The following is a 22,876-nucleotide window of genomic DNA, read 5'->3' as shown; positions in this document are numbered from 1 at the left end:
CTGCCGGCCCGTATCAATAACCCGGTTGCTTCCAGTTCTTCTAGTTCTTTGCAGAATAAGCAGCCCAGGGTCCAGCTTCCAGAATCAGGCACCTCATCAGCCAGTGATGATGAGTCAAAATGGCTTACGCCCTTTCTGGGGAGGCCGCCGCTATTAGCATCTGGCAGTCAGCCCGTATGTCGAGAAGAAGCCTTCAGAGGTGTATTGCACTGGAAAGCTGGGCCTTAGAAAGGATTTAAAACGTAAGGTGTGCTGGTAATTCAATAAAGGGCAATGTCAAAGGCAGTCTTGTAAGTACCCGCACGAGTGTGAGAGATGTGAGGGGGTTCACCCAGCCACAGCGTGTTACAAAGGGAAGCGGCCCTTTTGGGGAGGTCAGGGGTTCCACCGCTCTAGTTCCAGACGAGCCCCCACAGCAGGGAACCATCGATAAAGTCCTTCTGGGTCTAGCATTTTCTCCAATCCAGCTTTCTCCTCTCTTCAACCTCTTGTCTATCCATCTGGACGGAAGTGCAGCATCCTATCTTTGGAAGGGTTTCTCAGAGGGTTGCAGAATCCCAGTAGTGGCTCCTTAACCACGAAGGACTCTCCTAATCAGAAGTCAGTAAGGGGAAGGACGCTCGCCTCACCCAACGGGTAGCTACAAAATGTATCATTCCATAACACCTCATACAGGAATTATTTATTTATTTATTTATTTATTTATTTATTTATTTTTCCCGGGTAACCTGCCTTTTTCTCCCAGATCAACTACAAGAGCAAGACCACAGCTTTAACAAAATGACAGCCCAAACAGGAAGACACATGGGAGCAATGGTACTGCTTTGAAGTGTTCCAGATCCATTTCCTGTTCTCCCAATTAGCAGGGCAGCTGTGGGCAAAATTGCAAGGAAGTACAATAATGATTTAGTCCTTAGTCCTATAATCTAGTAAGCCTTTAAGCCCAACAGTTGAAATCGCATAATTTCAATGCTTTAACTATATTAGGGAACATGTATAGTTAGTAAACAAATTGCTAGTTTGGTGAGAAATAACACTTCACTGAAGTGGATAACACTTTGGCCAAGAGCTCACCTTTGGCAATCTTCTAGAACATGTTGCATATGTAGCAGTTCTTTCTAGCTTGAGTGAAACTCAAACCTGACATTTACAGTGCCAGATAGAAGTGTTCTGGAATGTCCTGGCTGTGTCTGGAATGTCCTGGCTGTGTCTGTAGTACAACAGTTTTGGGAAATCTGTAGGAGAGCATCCCACCAATCTCTTGTCATACTAACAATCGTGTTATCAGCTAACAATCAAAAGAGCTAAAATTTAGCTACATTGGCAACAGGATGTTGGCTAGAAGCAACTGGTTTTCTGAAGCTAAAACTTGCAATTTCGTTCTAGGAGTTACTTGATCACAATATAGAACTATTTGTTTATTCTTTATGAGTTTTACACATGATGAAAACGTATACTCAAGCAGATATTTTATAATCACTGTACTACACTATGATACAGTGCATAATGAGCATCCACATTCAACTAGTCTGTGTGCCAGCCCCCTTCAGATTCAGCACAGAGAGTTGACTTCCCTTCAGCGTTGGCCGACGGCCTGGCTAGATCATGCCATCACGCGGGATCTCACCTTTCTTGAGTTCTTTCCTATAGTGGTGGCCGTGAAGCCCTTAGGGAATTAATTCAGGACACTCTTAGGCTTAAAAGATTACCCTTAGGCAGATTCAGTCTTTATTAGGCCACTTTAATTTTGCGTGCAGAGTGGTGTCCCCCGGACGCCCCTTCTGTGCCCGCCTTAATAGATTGTCTGTCGGCCTTAGGCACCCGCCTCACCGGGTTCGCCTCCCCAGGTCGGTCAAGTTAGATCTCGAGGTGTGGTTGGCCTTCTTAGCAAATTACAATGGGGTGTCTCTATGGCAGGACGTGTTGAACTTGTCTTCAGACTTTCAGGTACAATCAGACGCGGCCGGATCCATTGGCTTCGGCCTGTACTTCAAGGGGCGTTGGTGTGCTCAGCGCTGGCCGACGGCTTGGTTAGGCCAGGCCATCACACGGGATCTCACCTTTCTCGAGTTCTTTCCTATAGTGGTGGCTGTTCACATTTGGACGGAGGAGTTCCGTGACCATCGCGTGTGCTTCAGGACCGACAACCTGGCGGTGGTGAACATTCTCGCCAGGCAGTCATCTCGGTCTGAGAGGGTTTCCTCCCTTTTGCGGGCCTTTGTCCTCCGTTGCCTTGAGTACAATATAATATTCTCAGCCAAATTTGTACCCGGAGCCAATAATGATATAGCCGATGCCTTGTCTCGATTTCAGATTCCTCGCTTCCGGTCGCTTGCACCTGGAGCACAACAGTTGCCCGAACCCTTTCCGGAGTACCTGTGGAACGTTGGAGACGCAAAGTGATTCAGGGAGTATTAGCGTCCGTGGCACCTTCCACCCTCAGGTCCTACAAGAAGGCCTGGAGTGATTTCATGGGTTTCAGGTTTAGGTTATCCGGGCTCTCATATAACGTGTCTCCCAACACAGACGACGTTTTACAGTACCTTTCGCATCTCGACGACCTGGGACGTGCCCCCAAAACATTAAAGATCCATGTAGCAGCCATCAGTTTCTTTTCAAAGGCTACATTTGGTCATGACCCGTGTAACGACTTCATGATACGTGGGGCTATCGAGGGTTGGAGCAGGTTACAGCCTCCCAGGGACGAAGGCCGTAAGCCGATATCCTACGGGTTGTTGTGTCAAATTCGCATAAAGCTAAGGTTAATTTGCTGGTCCAGGTTCGAAGCACGTCTCTTTTCTGCAGCATACGCTATCGCCTTCTTCGGCGCATTAAGAGTCGGGGAGGTTGTGTTTGAAGTTAGCGCACGGGGTCCAAACCGCGGACTCCTGTGTGAGGATGTGCAGCTGTCTAGCTCTTCCGTGTCAGTGCTCATACGACAGCCCAAAACAGATCAGGCGGGCTAGGGCGTCCTAGTCAAACTTTCAGCGTCAACACAGCAGGGCCCATGTCCGGTAAAGGACACTAGACGGTATCTCGACCTTAGGCCACCTGGCCCTGGTCCGTTTTTGATTCACGAGGATGGGTCGCCCATGTCGAGATGCCAATTCACCAGAGTACTGCGCAAGGCGATCGAGGCCTGCGGACTACCTGCCCAGGAGTACGCTGCACACTCCTTTAGGATAGGCGCCGCAACCACGGCGGCGCATTTAGGTCTACCGGCGGATAGGATCAAAGAAATGGGCCGGTGGAGATCCAATGCCTATAAGTCTTACATTCGCTAGTACGCGTCCAGTTGTTGGGCCCCACTTACCTGCCGTCTTTTTTGTCTTTACCCCTAGCCTTGCTCAGAAGAAATGAGTGGATCTGTGGCCACAGTATCGTTCATTGGGCCCGCGTACGTGCAGCAAGCTGCGGCCTAACACCTAACCTTGGCCTCCCAAATGATGTCCGAGTTTCCTGGTTTGCGAGAAGAGGCATGCGATGGGAGGAGCTGATGCCTTTGCTGTGGGAGAAAGTTGCCAACTTTGGCCCTCCCGACGCCATGGTGATACAGTTGGGAGAGAATGACCTAACCAACAGAAAGTGTGCGGACTTGTTGGGAAGCATAAAAAGAGACTTGAATGCATTGGCAGCCTTGTGCCCCAGAACGACGGTGTTCTGGTCTTCCTTCCTGAAAAGAATCGAGTGGCGTGGTGCGCAAAGTTGTTTGGCCATTGAAAGAACCAGGAAACTCGTAAATCGGGCGGTAGCCCGTTGGGTGTGCTTTATGTGTGGCCGTGTCATCCGGCATGATCGTTGGGTGTGCTTTATGTGTGGCCGTGTCATCCGGCAAGAACCAGGAAACTCGTAAATCGGGCGGTAGCCCGCTGGGTGTGCTTTATGTGTGGCCGTGTCATCCGGCATGATCGTTGGGTGTGCTTTATGTGTGGCCGTGTCATCCGGCAAGAACCAGGAAACTCGTAAATCGGGCGGTAGCCCGTTGGGTGTGCTTTATGTGTGGCCGTGTCATCCGGCATGATCGTATCCGGATTAGCGAGCAAGCTCTATACCGGAACGACGGTGTGCATTCATCGGACTTGGGGAGCGACATCTGGCTAGCTAGTGTCAGCAAAAGCATTTGGGATTGGTTGCAGCAGTGAGGGTATTGGCGGCGAGCCTTTGGCTCGAGTGGCGGTTAGGCATTGGAATAATGTGTTGTGGTGTGTCGAAGTGCTAGGTCTGGCCATCGCCTATGCCTTCAATTCTTTAGGGGTATTCCGTTAAAGGAATCTGGGGGTCGTGTATTCCGTCCGATGCCTGCTTGGCGGGAGGCCTTGGCACGACCCTCGGTGACAACAGGGGTGAGCCTATAGTCGGATTAGCATCGACAGGCTCCATCTACTGGTGAATAACCCACTTGCTTCGATCCAATGCCTAAGCCAATACCTTTTACATTGCTGTAACCAATAAAAGTTGTGGCCTTTTCTTGCCCATTAACCATATATCGAGTCTCTTGGTGTTTTTATTTCACTACACGGGGGTCGGGTCCTCGAACCACAACTGAGTATTATTAAAAATCCAATGGGTACATTCAATGAAACAGGAGGGTGTGCTTCTCTAATTTTTTACCTGTTTTGGGTGTTTAACTGCTGTTTTAATATTTGTTTTCACTGCCTTGGATACCAGCAGTTGATAAAAAAGGGACTAGGTAAACTTTTAACATAAAGAAAAAATGTATCTCCAAAGAAAAAATGTCAAGTTTCTCCAGTATGGTAAATCAGCTTAACATTGTTAAAAAAAACCAAACTTTTTTTAAAATGCTGATTAAGTTTCTTCTAATCCTTCTCAGCTTTTACTCTTGAAACTTTGGTTGGACTACGACTCCCATATCAGTCTGCCTGGCTGCTGCTGAAGGAATCCCTGCCCTATGCCATACCATGGGGACATTGTAAACCTTTATACATACATACATACATACATACATACACACACACTGTACATACGTACATACATACCCCACCCATCTGGCTGGGTTTTCCCAGCCACTCTGGGCAGCTTAAGCATCTCTAAAAACTTTATGCCTTTGTGTTGTTGTATATTACTAAATATCACCTCACACAGTCCCTCTTGTAAAAGGCAAAGGTAAAGGACCCCTGGACGGTTAAGTCCAGTCAAAGGCGACTATGGGGTTGTGGCGTTCATCTCGCTTTCAGGCTGAGGGAGACAACGTTTGTCCACAGACAGCTTTCCAGGTCATGTGGCCGGCATGACTAAAGTGTTTCTGGCGCAACAGGGCACCATAACGAGTGCCAGAGCACACGGAAATGGTGTTTACCTTCTCGCCACAGCGGTACCTATTTATCTACTTGCACTGGCATGCTTTCGAATTGCTAGGTTGGCAGGAGCTGGGACTGAGCAATGGGAGTTCATTCCGTTGCAGGGATTCGAACTGCCGACCTTCTGATTGGCAAGCCCAAGAGGCTCAGTGGCTTAGACCACAGCACCACCCGCGTCCCTAAAGTCCCTCTTGTAATGCGTGGCTGGATGAAATGAAAATGGGGGCATTTGTTTAAAATTAACCAAAATAATTGATGGGAACACTTTCTGACCCAATCCCTTCTTTTCCTATTAGTCCACTCAGGGGGAAGAGACTGTAGACATGAGTCATAACGCCGGAACACAGCCTGCTTTAAATTGAAACCTGTCTGAGTGAATTTGATATTAGTAGTACAAATAAACACAGAAAGTCTTGATGGAGAAGCCATGAGCAAACTCTGCAAACCATCTCTAGCGGATGCCTATAAAGAATTTTACAGCATGCTACATTCCTGCATTTTTTCATATTCTTCTTTATGCTCCTTAAGCTTATAAATCTAACTGTCTGGAGTGTATAGAAGCCCAGCTATTGGGTTTCTCAAAAGGATCCGAAATGGCTTTCCCACATGCTATATCTTACAGACGCCCAGAACAAAATAAAATAAACACACCCCAGTAAAGCAAAAGGCATGTCATGAACCGTGGCTGCAGTCCTACACTCAGCTGGGCTGCATAAATCTCATTGAAACCAAACCTGTCTGCATTATACATTTAAAATGGCACCATACCACTTTAAACAGTGGAGTCTTCTCCCAAAGAATCCTGGGAGCTGTAGTTTGTTCAGGGTGCCGAGAGGTGTTAGGAGGTATGGTAGCCACAGAGCTACAATTCCCAGAGTGGTATAAGAATCAATCTCTCTGTCCCTGGAATCCTGAGAGGTGTTGATCTGGGAAAACCTCTCAGCACCCTGAACAAACTACAGATCCTGGGGATTCTGCGGGGAAAACCATGGCTGCTCAGGCATGGAAGGTCTTAGCCAGGGGTCAGCAAACTTTTTCAGCAGGGGGCCAGTCCACTGTCCCTCAGACCTTTTTTTGGGGGGGGGGCAGACTATATTTTGAAAAGAAAATAATAATGAACGAATTTCTATGCCCCACAAATAACCCAGAGATGCATTTTAAATAAAAGGACACGTTCTACTCACGTAAAAACACGCTGATTCCCGGACCACCCACGGGCCGAATTTAGAAGACGATTGGGCCAGATCTGGCCCCCGGGCCTTAGTTTGCCTACCCATGGCCTTAGCACTACTTCAACATTTGATCATCGTATTTTGAATGACTTTTTGATGCCTGATTGACATGCATGAATTAGAGATGGCAGGATCAGATTACAATCACCACACCCACCATCTTAATCTTCTAGCGCTAATCAGTGTGGCCAATATTTGTAATATTTGTTTCATCTATTGAGTAGGTGAGTCGCTCCATCTGGTATGCTGGCTGAGACCCTACCTGCCTACAGACTGTCTTGCCAGAGATGTGCATGCTCTGGTTATCTCCTGCTTGGACTATAGCAATGAGCTCTACGTGGGGCTACCTTTGAAGGTGATCCGGAAACTACAATTAATTCAGAATGCAGCAGCTGGACTGGTGACTGAGAGTGGCCGCCAAGACCGGTTCTGAAAAACCTACATTGGCTCCCAGTATGTTTCCGGGCACAATTCAAAGTGTTGGTGCTGACCTGTAAAGCCCTAAACAGCCTTGGCCCAGTATACCTGAAGGAGCGTCTCCACCCCCATCATTCAGCCTGGAGACTGAGGTCCAGCTCCAAGGGCCTTCTGGCTGTTCCTCACTATGAGAAGTGAAGCTACAGGGAACTAGGCAGAGGGCCTTATCGGTGGTGGCGCCTGCCCTGTGGAATGCCCTCCCATCAGATGTCAAGCAAATAAACAACTATCTGACTTTTAGAAGACATCTGAAGGCAGCCCTGTTTAGCAAAGTTTTCAATGTTTGAAGTTTTATTTTGTTTTTAATATTCTCTTGGGAGCTGCCCAGAGTGGCTGGGGAGGCCTGGTCAGATGGGCGGGGTATAAGTAATGAATTGTTGTTGTTGCTGTTGTTTAGTTAGCTCATGGCATGTGTTTCTTGAGCCCAGTTCCACAAGCTGTTGCCCTAAATATGCCCCCACCCAGGGTTGGTACTGGTTGTTGGTGTTATAGATTGGAGGGGACACTCGCCTAAACCCTAGAAATTAATTAATGGTAGGATTTGGATGGCTTGAGATGTGAAGGGAGAAATACAAGCTGTAGAGGAATTCCTGGGCAGAATGGCCAGGCCAATACAGTGGTATCTCTGGTTGCAAACAGGATCCATTCTGGAGGCCTGTTCGCAACATGAAAAGAGCGCAACCTGCAGCAGCGCATCTGCGCACGCGCGGGTTGTGATTCACCGCTTCTGCGCATGCGCGTGATGTCCTTTTGCACTTTTGCGCATGCGCGAGCGACAAAACCCGGAAGTAACCCTTTCCGGTACTTCCGGGTCACCGCGGGACGTAACCTGAAAGAACGTAACATGAAGCGGACGTAACATGAGGTATGACTGTACAAGAGAACTGTCCTCCCCACCCCCTTGGCCTGAACAGAGACTGGGGGCTCCCTGGTGGTCTAGTGGTTAGAATTTGGCGCTCTCACCACTGCGGTCTGGTGTAAAACAAAACAAAACAAAACAAAACACAGAGACTGGGGCTTTGGAAGGTTGCCAGGGTAACTGGGAGTGAGGAGGCAGGAAAAGAGAGGGTTTTTTAAATAAAGTGTTCTGGGAAGAGGAAGGAAGAAGAAAGGCTGCCATCCATCTTGGGCAGGCTGGCTAAAGGCTGGCTGGGAAAGATGCCTCAGACTCCAGCTGCACTGCTGTGGAGAACAAGTCCCGCATGAAATGACCATGTTGTAAGGTCTGGACTTCCTCCATGCAGACTGAAGGTGTAAACAGGTGAATAAACCATTCTTCTTAAAGCTACAAAGCCACTTCTGCCCTGCAGAGGAGGTGGGATTGCGGGCGTCACGGCCCCACCCCACGCAATTGGGGGTATCCCTGGCCGTGTCACCCCCTGGCAAGCCAATCGGCTGGCTCTGGGGACGTGGCCTGCCCTATTTAACACAGGTAGGGCTGGGGATCTCCCTCTTTTCCTGCCTATCAGCTGCTCTTGTTTCCCACCCTCCCGCCCTTTAAGGTTTTCATTCCTTGACCTTGGTTGACCGCCGTTGAGGGGCCTGGTAGGATTTTTTCCACTTGGCAAATTGGATCCAGCCACTTGGTTTTCACCTACCTTGTAGCAAATCATCACAACTTTCTGGGTATTGGCGGTTAGGCATTGGTATTGCTCTGTAGATGGAAGAGGGGAGGTAGCGCCATCACCTGCCCCGCATATTGAAGGGTAATCCAAGAAAGGATTCTGGGGGGGGTGTGACCCTGTCCAAAGCCTAGTAGATGTGCATCAGCAGGATTCCCCCTACTGGTGGTTAATCCTTCCTGGACTTCAAGCGGACGGGCTGAAGCCGGATATAGTTGGTTAGGACCAATGCCTAAGCCAATACCACTCATCACCTGTAACCAATAAAGTTGTTGCCTTATTTAGCCCATTAACCTTAATAATTGTGTCATATGTCCACTGGGGGAGGTGGGAACTCACCACGCAACAGTCTCTGCCATGTCTCCAAAGGAACACAGACCCTGGAACCCCCTGGAATCTTGCTGCTGCTTTGCAGAAAGTTGGTGGTAGCACCCAAGTTTTGTAACAGGCCTGGGAACAGCCCTTCAGATGTTGAACTACGACTTTCATCATACCTGATCATGGGCTTCTGCTGGCTGAGGTTGATGGGAATTGGAGTTGACGGAAGGTCACAGGTTCCCCATTCCTGCTTGGCTGCTGATCCGACGGCAGGATGCAGGTAGTAACAGTGAGATGCAAAACCTCCTTGTAAAACGGCACATTCTCACTATTATAGCTGGAAATGATAATAAATACTGTTAGAATTATGACGACGATGAAAGTCAATACTTGGGCATAGTGTTCATTTTCCAGTAAGCCCCAGAGGGATGTATCATATTTATACATCCTGTCTGGCCCCCGCCCCCCCAGCCCCAAAACCGCTCCAGGTAGAAACTATTCAGCTAATTTTCTCCGCGTTCTTTGGCCAAGAATGGTGGACAAGCGAGGCCAGGAAAATCACTTGATAGATCATCCCACTGGAACTCTGGCATCTCAGCGGCAACCAGCGAAAGGTTCACCAGCGGTTCAGATCCATCTCCAAATTGTCCTTGCAGAGCCATTGCCAATGGGCATGGCTTCGCCAGCCAAAACAGTAGTGGGGAGGGGGGAAGCCCCACACCTGAAGGAGTTAGGTCAGAACGCTGATTCACCCCCTCACGCCCCAACTCTCCACAATCTACAAAACATCAGGACCATCTTTTACCGCTGCTGGCTAAGGAATTTATAGGACTGGATTGATTCCCAAAGAGCAAATCAGGTTAGTAAGAGATTCTCCCAGGGCAAGGTGGGCTCACTCTTCTCCTCTCTTGTGGTGGAATCAGCAAAGAAGACAGGCTGGAGAAGGGAAAGGTTAGGTAGCAGGGAAGAAAAGACCAGGAAAGGTCATCTTGGGAGAAGAGCAAAGTGCTCTGGAGAACTTTAAAAATGCATCCCGTTTCAATGGGGAAGAGCCTTTTGCGGCAAATTGTTTCTACAGAGACTTCCACTGCTCCTGAGATCCCCTGAATGGGTTTTGACCTGAGAAGCATCTTCTTTTTCCTCTTGGTAAGTAGCAGCAACTGTCTTTGGCGCTGAATAGGACAAGGAGGGTCTCCTCCTTTGCTTGATCATTTAGGAAATCCAATCTGGGCAGCAGAGTAGAGCAGGATTGCTTGAATTTTGTCTTGTGGCTGACTCTGCTCTTATACTCTCCCTTTCTCTTTCTCTCCCCCCCCCCAAATATATATATAGATAGATACATTTATAGAACAACTTGCAAAGCTTTCCCAAACGACAATGGGTAAATACATACTTGCTAGGTCAGATGTGCATCAACTTGTGTCCTATCAAGTAATATATCCTAAACCACAGAACCTAGGACTTGCCAATCAGAAGGTCGGCGGTTCAAATCCCCGTGACGGGGTGAGCTCCCGTTGCTCGGTCCCTGCTCCTGCCAACCTAGCAGTTCGAAAGCATGTCAAAGTACAAGTGGATAAATAGGTACCGCTCTGGTGGGAAGATAAACAGCGTTTCCTTGCGCTGCTCTGGTTTGCCAGAAGTGGGTTAGTCATGCTGGCCACATGACCCGGAAGGTGTACGCCGGCTCCCTCGGCCAATAAAGTGAGATGAGCGCCGCAACCCCAGAGTCGGCCACGACTGGACCTAATGGTCAGGGGTCCCTTTACCTTTATCCTTCAATTAAAATGTTGATATTATATAAACAAGTCAACGGAGAAGCCCAACACCCTTGCGTGTCTTTCTACTCCCATCATCTTCCCAACCCGCGCCCCCAAATATTAGAGCAACGTGGCCAGAAAATGATTGAACATTTTCCCCCTGCATTGCCCCTTGTCAAGAGGTGTCTCCCAACAAGTCCCATTTAAAACATCACCAACACTTAGTAGCTTAAGTACTAAAGAAAACTCTGGGAACCGAAGCAGATCTATTTCCAGTTGTGACTGCAATGTGGCGATGTGTGTGTGTGTGTGTGTTTAAGTCAAATGCATTATAGATTGGATCCTTAAGGAAGTTCATGCAAGGAAAGTTTCCCATTCATACCTCCCACCTGCATTCCTCAGGAAAAAAGCCTTTCAAAATGGTATGGGGTGGACAGGCTCTCGAGTAATGTCCTTAAGTGAACTTATCTCGGGTTCCAAGACCAGTTCTGGATGATATTCCATCCCACATTGTTGAAGAGAGTTCCCCCCACCCACCCAGAGAAGGTTTTTTGGGAGAGGTGCAGAGGACTGCAGCATAAGGTGGGATGGGAAATTTAAACTATCTAAAGACCCAAGCCAAAACATACACAAAGTGAAGTTGGCAATATGTGTTGTACCTGTCAGTGTGAGCTAAGCGTTTTTGCATGCCTAGGCCTGCTCTGTTTCACATCAGGGCAATTGCTTAAAGAATTGGGCTTCACGCTTCACAAAGCCCAGACAAATGGCACTTTTCCTTTTCCTGGGTTTCTGTCAAAAGAAACCTATTTTATTCGGCTCCTTTGTGGAGATAGCCACAAATCTCGTGGGCCAATCCATCTCCAGAAACCAAATATTCAGAAAATGGATTGTCCCTGCTATGTGAACATTTTGTGACCAGTTTGAAAGATATGTCGAACTATTCCCCAGATGTTTGAGAAGTATGCACCCAATTGACTCATTGGATCATTCTGTAAATCTTACCCTTGTGTGCGAAGAAATATATTAGTATATAAATTCTCCAGAAAGAGGAAGCAAAATTTCCCCAAATGTTTTCCTTGGCTGCATGCTGGGTGGGAAACATGCAAGTCCAGGATAAGGCTCAGCTAGCTCCTGTAGTCAACCTGTGGTCTTCTGCTGGACTACAAATCCCATCACCTCTGACCTCTGGCCAGGCTTGCTTGGGCTAATGGGGGTTGGAGTCCAACAACATCTGGAGGTAACTCTAGACTTGCATGATGTCTGAAGTCATCCATTGCTTCAAGTAGCAAACAGACATTTCTGCTATGGGGTTGTCAATCTGTGTTGGAAAAGGCCAGCTGCCAGTTTGACAAGTACTGGAATCCAAGATATCTATTAAGAAATTTGTATTCTTGCATAAACGTTATGAAGATGCTTTCAGTTCAGGGAAGTGTTTGCAGATGTATGAAACGTGCTTATGTTACACTTAGGATCAAAGTTTGGAAAGTTAACCAGGGGAATCTGGGCCTGATGGTCTTTATCCATGTGGTTTTGAAATATAACAAGGAGTTAGATATTGAAAGCTGTAGATAATAAGGATCTACACTGAATATATGTCTGGATTAGGTTTACCTACAAAGGGGCAGGAGAAGACGAATGCTGAAATGTGTCAGGTTAGACTTGCCAATACATCACACAGCTAGATTTAAGAACTTAAAGTCTCCATGCTGCTGGATGCAAAATACCCAATGACAGCTGGTCACATTGGGATCACACTGGGAATGCTGTATTTTAATCAATTGTTTTTATACCTGGTGTTAGCTGCCCTGAGCCCAGCCTCGGCTGGGGAGGGCGGGGTATAAATTATAATAATAATAATAATAATAATAATAATAATAATAATAATAATTTGCTAATGAAAGCTTAAAGTAGTTGGAGAGAGGAGGGGGAAATGCAGTTATTATTCCAAAGTTTCTTGTTCCTAGTCGTTTTCTTCAGTTTTCATCAGGCAAGTTTGTGGTCTTTCAATAGACACAGGATGGAAAGCAAATATTTCTTGCAGCGCAAAGCTAACAAATTGAAGAGGAGTCCTACATCAAATGAAGTTGAGACTGAACTCGTTGTGACTATAAACAGGAAGGAAAAGAAACTTGGAAGATGTTCCTGCAGCATCTAACAAAACCATTCCTGCAATACTGATCCATATGCAAGTAACTGAAAGCCACCTGTCGGGATGAATGAAAACCTTTGATAATACAGTTGTTCAGCAGATGTCCGGGGTAATCTGGGGAAGAACTTTGCCACAACGAGCAGAAAGCATTTCGCCATTTGATTTCTGATAACACTTGATGATCACCGACGGATGGATTTTGGGAACGTACCAAAAGTATGCATACCAACAATGGCAGGAAGCCTCAGGCAGCAGCAAAACAGCCTTTTGATCAGGCCTTGCATTGCAAAATGAATGAACTTCTGTGTGCTCAGCCAGAAGCGGCTAAAGAAGTAACTATTCAAAATTGGATGCTTCGATATAGTGACAAGTGGTCTGGGTCAGTATTTCACCGCCTCAGGACTTGAAGATTGTGTGAGACAATACAGAAAGTTTTCAGGAACGTGTTGAAAGGACAACTGTGCAAGGAGAAGAAAAAGTTTAAACAGAAAATCTTGATAAACAAATAATTTGTGTGGTTGTCCAGTTCAAACAAAGGATTGCTTTATGGCGTTGTTGACCAGCAAATGATGATGTTTTCTTTTAGCATATTTGCTGCATTCAAAAACTGTTTTAGCAGGCCAGAGAGGATTCTTCTGAAAGAACAATTAGTGCATCGCTCAACCAATGTCACCTTCTTCAAGGATTTAAGAGAACAGCATGCCTTTCCAAGAACCCATTGCAGACATTTTTGTTTTGTGAGGAGGAGACCTTGTGTCCTTGCTGTTTCACTCCCCGACCCTTCTTGTGTTGGTATGGAAGATCTGATTTCTCCGATGAAAATAGGAACATCTGGTCCTATTTTTGCAAAAAAAAAAAAAAAAAAAAAAAAAGAGGTACCAGAACTCATCACAAATGCCTCCCTTGTTTTCTTATAATGACAATGACTCCTGGCTGATTTTCCCAGTAGTGATGTATGGAAGGGAGAGCTGGACCATAAAGAAGGCTGATCGCCAAAGAATTGATGCTTTTGAATTATGGTGCTGGAGGAGACTCTTGAGAGTCCCATGGACTGCAAGAAGATCAAACCTGTCCATTCTAAAGGAAATCAGCCCTGAGTGCACACTGGAAAGACAGATCGTGAAGCTGAGGCTCCAATACTTTGGCCACCTCATGAGAAGAGAAGACTCCCTGGAAAAGACCCTGATGTTGGGAAAGATGGAGGGCACAAGGAGAAGGGGGCGACAGAGGACGAGATAGTTGGATAGTGTTCTCGAAGCTACCAACATGAGTTTGACCAAACTGCGGGAGGCAGTAGAAGACAGGAGTGCCTGGTGTGCTCTGGTCCATGGGGCCACAAAGAGTCAGACAAGTTACGACTAAACAACAACAATGCTGAGCGTTTTATGGAAGAATGGTTGCCCTTTTCAGACTACTTAAAGAAATATTATAGTAAATGGGCCAAAGATTTATACGATCTAAAGAGAAGCCAGAATTGGGAATTATGGGGACAGAACTACCCAAACTATATAGAAATTTATTCATGTATCCAACTGCAGTGGCAAGAATGTTACTTGCCCAAAAAGGGAAAGAAGAAGAAGTCCCAGCGAAAGAAGGATGGATACAAAAACCTATGGAATATGCAGAAATGGTGAAACTTACCAGGAAAAAAAAAGAAATCAAGATAGCAAACTTTTTATAAAAGAATGGAAATGGTTTATTGACTATTTACACACAAAAAAACCTGTAAACAGATAAGAACATTGGTAGGATTATTGTAATAGCCTGCAGTTTATAAGACGATATATTTAAAGTAGATGAATAAATGAGTAAATTAAATATTTGGAATATGCGGAAAATATAAAAATGTAAAGAACCACAGAAAGAGGAGGAAGGAAGTCAAGTTTTGAGATGTTAAAATGATTTTAAATTTTTTGAAATGCATAAAATTGAACATCATAAAAAAATAAAGAAATATTATAGTATGACGAACTCATGAGCAGGATTTGAGCGATGAGCAAAGGAAGTAATTGGATTATATTATCATGGTTATAATTTTGAAGATAGAAGATAGGGTGCAACAGAAAGGGAGAATCAACAACTCCATGGAAAACAGGGTGGGAAGTCAACAAAAATTAGAGAAAAGAAGAAATTGGGTTTTGGTTGTATATTTCAAAAATATTGAAACTTAATAAAATATAATGGATTTGCACAGCATGAGTTTTCTACAGACCTCTTCTGACTGAAGCCATGTTTACCATGTGTGGCTTGCATCCTACTTGCCTCCCCCCCCCCTTTTTGAAAAGTTTTTATTGTTAAAATAATTCAGCATTAATACACACATATTGTGAATATACAAACATACATTTCATACAATCCTTAAAAATGTTCAAACATACCTACACTCAATCCCACAGATAATTCCTTTTCCCATCACCATCCACCACCCCACCTTTGTGTTAGACTTCCAATCTACTCAATTTCAATTTCTTTCCACTTCTATTACTTTCTTTCACACACCTTTAACCTAATTTCATGCTTCTTTTTCTATTACACATTGTTATCCATCTTATTTAGTATTCCAGTATTTCCCAAAATTGTTTGATGTTTAAACAATTCCACCATATATGTATCATAGTACCTTTTCCAGTGTTGCATCGCCAGCAGACATCGCTACAATTTTTATTCATTTTTGCTATTCTTTCAGGTGTTAAATACCATCTATGTTGTATTTTGAGGTAATTTTCTTTCAATATATAACACACTCCTTGCCTGCCCTGCTAATTCTGGACTTCTGCTGTATAATGAAAAATAAGGATTGAGAATACATTTTGGAAATGTTCAAAAGAAGACAAAGCCAAGGAACATTTATCACTGTCTCTCTTGCTTATACTTTACCTCAAGTCACTAATATAACCTCATTCTCCAAAACGCATTTCAGGATGTCCAAGAACATAGCTTGGCTCATGGTGCTTAATACCATAGGCAAAGCGAATTAAAGTCATGCCAAGCCATCTGCTTTAAAGCAGAAGTAAGAAATTCACCAGAAAAAATAAAATAAAATAAATTGAACTGAAAAACGAGGCCCTGTAAGATGGCAAATCTCATTAACAGCACTGAAAAACAAATATAGGTTTTTCAGACATTACCACGTCTTTCGTTGCTCACATGACAAATGTTCTGAGAATTCCATTGCTCCAGAAAAACTAAGAGTAATACAGACAGTATCATACTCTTCATACTACTGTATTTCTATCTAGGTTTCTAAGACCTTCTGCTCACTTCATCGTTCTGTGTGGTTGGGTCTCTCCTACAGAAGAGAGACAACTCCAGCAGCAATTAATTCAGGTTTATTGCTCCAAACACACAAAATGGCCTCGGTCAAGTATCCCTGAAGGAGCATCTCCACCCCCATCGTTCTGCCCAGACACTGAGGTCCAGCACCGAGGGCCTTTTGGCAGTTCCCTCACTGCAAGAAGCCAAGTTACAGGGAACTAGGCAGAGGGCCTTCTTGGTAGTGGCACCCGCCCTGTGGAACGCCCTCCCACCAGATGTCAAAAACAACTACTAGACTTTTAGAAGACATCTGAAGGCAGCCCTGTTTAGGAAAGCTTTTAATGTTTAATAGATTATTGTATTTTAATATTCTGTTGAAAGCCGCCCAGAGTGGCCGGGGAAACCCAGCCAGATGGGCGGGGGTATAAATAATAAATTATTATTTTTGTTAATCACACTGGAGCTCAGTCACTCAGCGTCTGCTTCCAAATTAGCTGTTGCCGAGTCTGAGTTCTGCCCCTTCCTCTTCCCACTTACACTTCCTGTCCTGTTCACGCCTCTCATTAATTCTTGCTCGTCTGTGCCTCATGGGATGGGCTTTTTATGGTGGCCCTCCCTCTGAGTCCGAGCTTCAACTTGGACTCAGTCTGTGTCTTCTCCCTGGAACTGCCCCCCCTTCTCCTTGTTCTCGGAACTCAGGCTTCTACTGCAACTTGGCTGCTCCTCCCTCGTTCCGCATTCCTGCCTAATTACCTCCTCCTGTCTCTCCAAGCTCTCCCCCTCTGTCAGCAATGGGATGCAGCTGACATTCTGCATAAACCATATTTGTTATACATTGAAGAATCCACAGTAGAATAGTGACTCTAATTCTCATTAGCAGCTGTCCATGAAGTGGTCGTGTACCATAGAATCATAGAATTGTAGAGTTGGAAGATGATGATGATAATAATAATAATAACAACAACAACAACAACAACAACAATAATAATATATTTATATCCTGCCCTCCCCAGCCAAAGCCGGGCTCAGAGCGGCTAACAGCAGTAAAAATAGCGCAGTTTAAATAAAATCAAAGTCAATTAATTGACATACATTCTAAAATCAGTTCAGAATCAAATTAATGGCAACCATTGGGCTAGAGTTCTATGAAGATTGCAGAAGGAGAGAGGGGGTCAGACTGTGTCTTGGCCAAAGGCCTGGTGGAACAGCTCTGTCTTGCAGGCCCTGCGGAAAGATGTCAAGTCCCGCAGGGCCCTAGTCTCTTGTGACAGATCCTTCCACCAGATCAGGGCCACGGCCAAAAAAGCCCTGGCTCTGGTTGAATCCAGCCTAACCCCCCTGTGGCCCCGGATCTCCAAGATGTTTTTATTTGAAGACCGTAAGGTCCTCTGTGGGACATACCAGGAGAGGCGGTCCCTTAGGTACGAAGGTCCTAGGCTGTATAGGGATTCAAAGGTTAAAACCAGCACCTTAAACCTGGTCCTGTACTCCACCGGGAGCCAGTGCCGATGGTATAGCACTGGGTGAATGTGATCTCGCAGCAAGAACACCGTAAGGAGTCTCATCGCGGCATTCTGCACCAGCTGGAGTTTCTGAGTCAGTCTCAAGGGCAGCCCCACATAGAGCGAGTTACAATAATCAATCTGGAGGTGACCGTCGCGTGGATCACAGTGGCTAGGTCAGGGCGAGAGAGGTAAGGAGCCAACTGTTTAGCTTGGCGGAGATGGAAAAATGTCGCCTTTGTTATAGCTACAACCTGCACCTCCGTAGAAAGGGAGGTGTCAAAGATTACACCCAAACTCTTAACGGACAGTGCTGGCACTAATTGCGCCTCCACAAGAGATGGGAGTTGCCCCCCCCCCATCCCATATTGTCCCAACCCAGCCGAAGGACCTCTGTCTTTGAAGGATTTAACTTCAACTGGCTCCCAAGTAGCCATCCAGCCACAGCTTCCTCAAGGGTCATTTAGTCCAACCCCCAGCAATAGTGGAATCTCAACTAAGCATCCTTGACAGATGGCCATCCAATCTCTGCTTAAAAACCTCCAAGGAAGGAGAGTCCACCACTTCCCAAGGGAGACCGTTCCACGGTCAAACTGCTCTTACCGCCAGGAAGTTCTTCCTGATGTCTAGCCAGAATATCCTTTCTTGTAACTTGAAGCCATCGCTTGGGGTCCCACCCTATGGAGCAGGAGAAAACAAGCATGCTCCATCTTCCATGTGACAGCCCTTGAGATATTTGAAGATGATCTCCTCTCAGTCTCCTCTTTTCCAGCCTCAACACAGCCAGCTCCTTCAACCATTGCTCATAAGGCTTGGTTTCCAAGCCTTATATTATGAGGTCATCTGCTTTGTGATGCATTTTGTACTTGTCATCTGGGCAGCCCAGAACCTCCATACACGCTGCCCAGGCTTGCGCCCTGGGGAGGTCACGTTGGTGTTCCTAATGCAGCTGTTTGAATTCACCCCCAGGGGCAAACTCCATTGTCTCTAGAGATAGACAGATGCCAAGTGCCTTATTGACTGTGAAGAGTAGAACCAAACAGTAGCTTTTTATCTAAATTAATCACCGATCAAAGAAGAAGTGGTCTTGGGAGCTCTCCTGTGGGATCTGGCAGAAACTTGTAAAATGAAGGTGTTTTGGTTTCTAGATGTTATTGGCAGAGAGGATGAGATGTGTGGCTATGCTTTTAATAGCAGCCAGAGGCATTCATAATGTGTGGTTCTGTCCTGCGTTGACTTACATAGGGACATATGTAAATGCCATAAAGGAAGATGAAAAAGTCACTCCGGACAGCAGATTTAAAGGGGATTGTTTTCATATCTCCAGCCAAGGTCTTCATGTTACTATTTTGAATTAAACCCATGATGAACCAGTGCATGAGATTGTGTGCTTTTCCCTCCGTAGCAAACACTTGACAACTTGCACAAAATATGAAGATGTTTTTGGTGTTTATTTTCATCGTTACTGAGGCTCAGATGTCGATGGGTCATAAACCAGGTAAGGCACTGTTTTCTTGTTTTAAAATGGTCATGTTTGCTCCTCTGAAAAACCAGAATACCACAAATAGTATATCTGTACAATTGAGCAATTGATGGGACGCGGGTGGCACTTTGGTTTAAACTGCAGAGCCTAGGACTTGCCGATCAGAAGGTCGAAGGTTCGAATCCCCACGACGAGGTGAGCTCCCGTTTCTCGGTCCCTGCTCCTGCCAACCTAGCAGTTCGAAAGCACGTCAAAGTGCAAGTAGATCAATAGGTACCACTCTGGCGGGAAGGTAAACGGTGTTTCCGTGCGCTGCTCTGGTTCTCCAGAAGCGGCTTAGTTATGCTGGCCACATGACCCGGAAGCTGTATGCCGGCTCCCTCGGCCAATAAAGCGAGATGAGCGCCACAACCCCAGAGTCGGTCACGACTGGACCTAATGGTCAAGGGCCCCTTTACCTTTACCTTTACAATTGAGCAAAACACCAGGCACAGCTTTCATACGTTCAGATGTGGCCCTAGCACATGTTAATTGACTGATGGAACAAAAAGTCCTGGATAGAGTTATGGGAGGTACAGGAGAACTTTGGGACACCCAATCAATAAAACATACCTGGACTGAGGCCATTCACCCCATACATTTAAAACACTGTGATACCACTTCAAACAGTCATGGTAAAGTCTTCATCTGAGCCTCTTAGACTGCTAGACTCCACATTAGTTATTGTACTATTTTCTCACTCTCTGTGAGAAATGAACACTTGATGATTAAGCATTGATTCCTTAATCTTGCTCCTTTCCTTTCTTTCTTTTTAGCCCCCCAGCCTGCCGATATTGTTTTTTTGGTTGCTAGCAGCAATACGTCTTCACACCATGTCAAAACATTTATTAGCAAAGTCATCGATGGTTTACCGCTAGGTCCTAATGAGTATCGTGTTGCCCTTGCCCAGTATAACGATCGAGTATACAATGAATTCCAACTGGATACCTATAAAGGGAAGATTCCAATGTTGAACCATATCAAAACCAAAGTTGTGTTCAGAGGTGGGCCCTTGAAAACTGGTACTGCTCTCCGGAAGATTCATGAGACCTATTACGGGAAGCCAACCCGTGAAAGGGACCGGTCCAAGATTTTGGTTGTGATGACATCTCAACCATCTGGTGATGATGTAGAAGAAAGTGCCCAATTGTTGCACAAAGCAGGAGTGAAGGTCCTTGCAGTGGGCATGGAGGATGCTTCCTACGATGAACTAATTCGGATGGCCACAAAACCATTTAGCTTCTTTTTCCCTAGAACAGAAGAACTCGTTTTATTTTCTCAGAACATTTCCGGAATCGTAGATGCCATTCACATAGGTGACAACAACCACCCAGATCTAACAAGCAAGAGAGCTGAGGACAAAGTAAATAATGGGACACTTATAGAAGGTAAGAAGTGAGATGCTGTTGAAAATAGATTTATAAGGAAGAGGGTGGCAGTGCTAGAAACAAAAGTATACAACTGGTCTGTCCCATATATGGTCCGGGGTCTTACTCAAAACACACTTGACACTATTTTCCCCAAACCACTCCCACCTGCCCACTATCTGATGTCACTCATTATGTCAGCTGACGGGTGGGAGTGTAGGGTTCAACTCCGTGTTGGTAAATTTTTGACGTGTTCTCGTTTTCGGGTGTAAAAGTGGTGTCGGGGGGATTTTGCTGAACTGGCAAAATGTTAGGGAAAACCTGGATGTATGGCAACGCAATGGAAAAAGCAGCGGAAACAGTTCCAAAAGCTTTTTAAAAATGCTTAACACTTTGGGGTTGTTCCCAAAAGAAGCTTAACAATTTTGGTGGGTTTCTTTTCTTTTCTTCTTTTTAAAAAAGCTCAGTAATTTTGAGGTCTTCCTATGGTATCCCTATGTGTTGGTTGTGTGTACAGTGGTACCTCGGGTTAAGAACTTAATTCATTCCAGAGGTCTGTTCTTAACCTGAAACTGTTCTTAACCTGAAGCACCACTTTTACTAATGGGGCCTCCTGCTGCCGCCGTGTGATTTCTGTTCTCATCCTGAAGTAAAGTTCTTAACCCGAGGTACTATTTCTGAGTTTGTGGAGGCTGTAACCTGAAGTGTCTGTAACCTGAAGCATCTGTAACCTGAGGTACCACTGTTCCTGTCAGCTCCTGAGTAGGGGGGGGGGAGAGGAGATATTGCTCAGTTTAGCTATTCCCTGTCAAAGCAAGCAGCTCAAAACAAGCAGATTTCTTTTGCTTCTCCACATCGGCTAAAGAACTGAGCATAAGGATGCTGATAGCACCCCTTGCACTGCTGTTCTCAAGCGCCCAATAGCAAGCTGGTTCTCAGAAACCCAGTGCAAATGATTTTGACATGAGGGTGGGGCAGGCAACTTACCTGTCAATCATGTGACATTATAATGACATGTTTTGATTGACAGGTGGGTTATCCAACTTGCTTTAAAACAGCTTTTTAACCCTACACATGTTCACTCGGGAGTAATTCCTATGGGGTCCAACAGGCAAGCAGGTATAGGATGAGCCATAAGTAAGAATCTGGTGCACAAAAGAACCAAATATATTTAGTCACTTTTAGTCATAGAATGAGAGAATCAGGGAGATGGAAGGGACCCTAAGGATCATCTAGTCCAACCCCTGCAATGCAATAATATGCAGCTGCCCTATACAGAGATCGAACCTTCAACCTTGGCGTTATCAGCACCCCACTCTAGCCAACTGAGCTATAGTCAAGGCGTTATTGTTTTGAATAGTGAGGTAATAGCCATTTCTGACACCTTGGATTCGCAAATTTGTCTATCCCTTAAATTCGAGTCCGACTTTTCCATTTCTGCCATTTCACCGTTCCAATAAATTTTAACAATGGTTGCCAGTTAATAGGGGTAGCGAGGCACAAGCAAGATGCCCCCAGTTTGACAAAGCTCTGAATTATCAAACTCTCTAAGTTCAGGGCTGCTCAATTATAAATATATTAAAGGAAATAAAGAAAAACCCATCTATTGTATATGGCAATCATGCCTTACAACAGGAAAACCGCAGCGTAGAAAATCAAACAACAACTAATTGAAATCAGCTCAGCACCTCTGCAATTCAGCATCTTATGCTTGTTCGTGAAAACAGTCCCACCCTGTTGTAGAAATCTTCCTGGGTCTAGATCCAGGTTGGAGAAGCTTTGGCTTCTTAGATGTTGCTGGACTCAAGTTCTCATCAGCCACAGGAAGCTTGGGTGATGGTCAGGGATGGTGGGACTAGTGGTGGTGGAGGAAGGGGCGTACGGGGGGTGCAGTCTGACCCGGGTGTCATAACTGGGGTGAGTGTGACAAAATGAGTTTTTTAAAAAAAATTGGGCTCACAAAACTTTTTAGTAGTGACGTGGTGGGACTGAAACGGCAGCGTGGGAATTGCGTCTGCCTACTGTCCCTCCCTCAGCCACCCTACAATTGAGGGGGAGGTGGCAGAGAGGCTCACTTTGCCCCCATGGGCGGATCGCCCTATTGGGATACTGCCGGGGAGACGGGGGCATCAGGTAGGCCCCCAGCTGGCTCCAGACAATCACTGGTCTCCCGTGGAACAGCATCAGTCAGTTAGCGACACGAGCCTCAAATACGCTTAGAGACTTGGGCACGCTCTGTCAGCTGAGTGTGTAAATCTCCACACAGCAGAAGAGGCCGGCAAAGGCAGATGTAAGCATTATATACAGCATTTATTCAGCATAGTTCAGGGACAAAAGAAAACATGTCTGCATCCCTT

General features: G+C 45.6%; 1 protein-coding gene and 1 long non-coding RNA gene across 3 annotated transcripts in view; one reads left to right on the top strand and one right to left on the bottom strand.

The window, feature by feature from the left end:
* The window catches only part of LOC309515378, a 49,000-nt gene extending 30,560 nt beyond the window's left edge, over positions 1-18,440 (bottom strand). For both annotated transcript variants that reach the window (XR_014212436.1, XR_014212437.1), the window contains exons 1-2: positions 18,234-18,440; positions 9,144-9,304 (exon numbers count right to left, since the gene is read on the bottom strand). This is a non-coding gene — a long non-coding RNA (uncharacterized lncRNA). The remainder of the gene's footprint in view (positions 1-9,143; positions 9,305-18,233) is intronic.
* Positions 18,441-18,517: 77 nt separating this feature from the next.
* Positions 18,518-22,876, top strand: part of LOC309515854 (collagen alpha-6(VI) chain-like) — a 59,396-nt gene continuing 55,037 nt past the window's right edge. Inside the window, exons 1-2 of the mRNA XM_082194068.1 lie at positions 18,518-19,128; positions 19,929-20,540. Of these exons, the coding sequence (XP_082050194.1) occupies positions 19,062-19,128; positions 19,929-20,540 (679 nt within the window). The 5' untranslated portion in view covers positions 18,518-19,061. The remainder of the gene's footprint in view (positions 19,129-19,928; positions 20,541-22,876) is intronic.

The sequence above is a fragment of the Podarcis vaucheri genome (assembly GCF_965113315.1).
Source record: "Podarcis vaucheri genome assembly, chromosome: 12".
In the NCBI taxonomy this organism is placed as follows: Eukaryota; Metazoa; Chordata; class Lepidosauria; order Squamata; family Lacertidae; genus Podarcis; species Podarcis vaucheri.
This window is presented reverse-complemented; position numbering and strand designations above follow the sequence as displayed.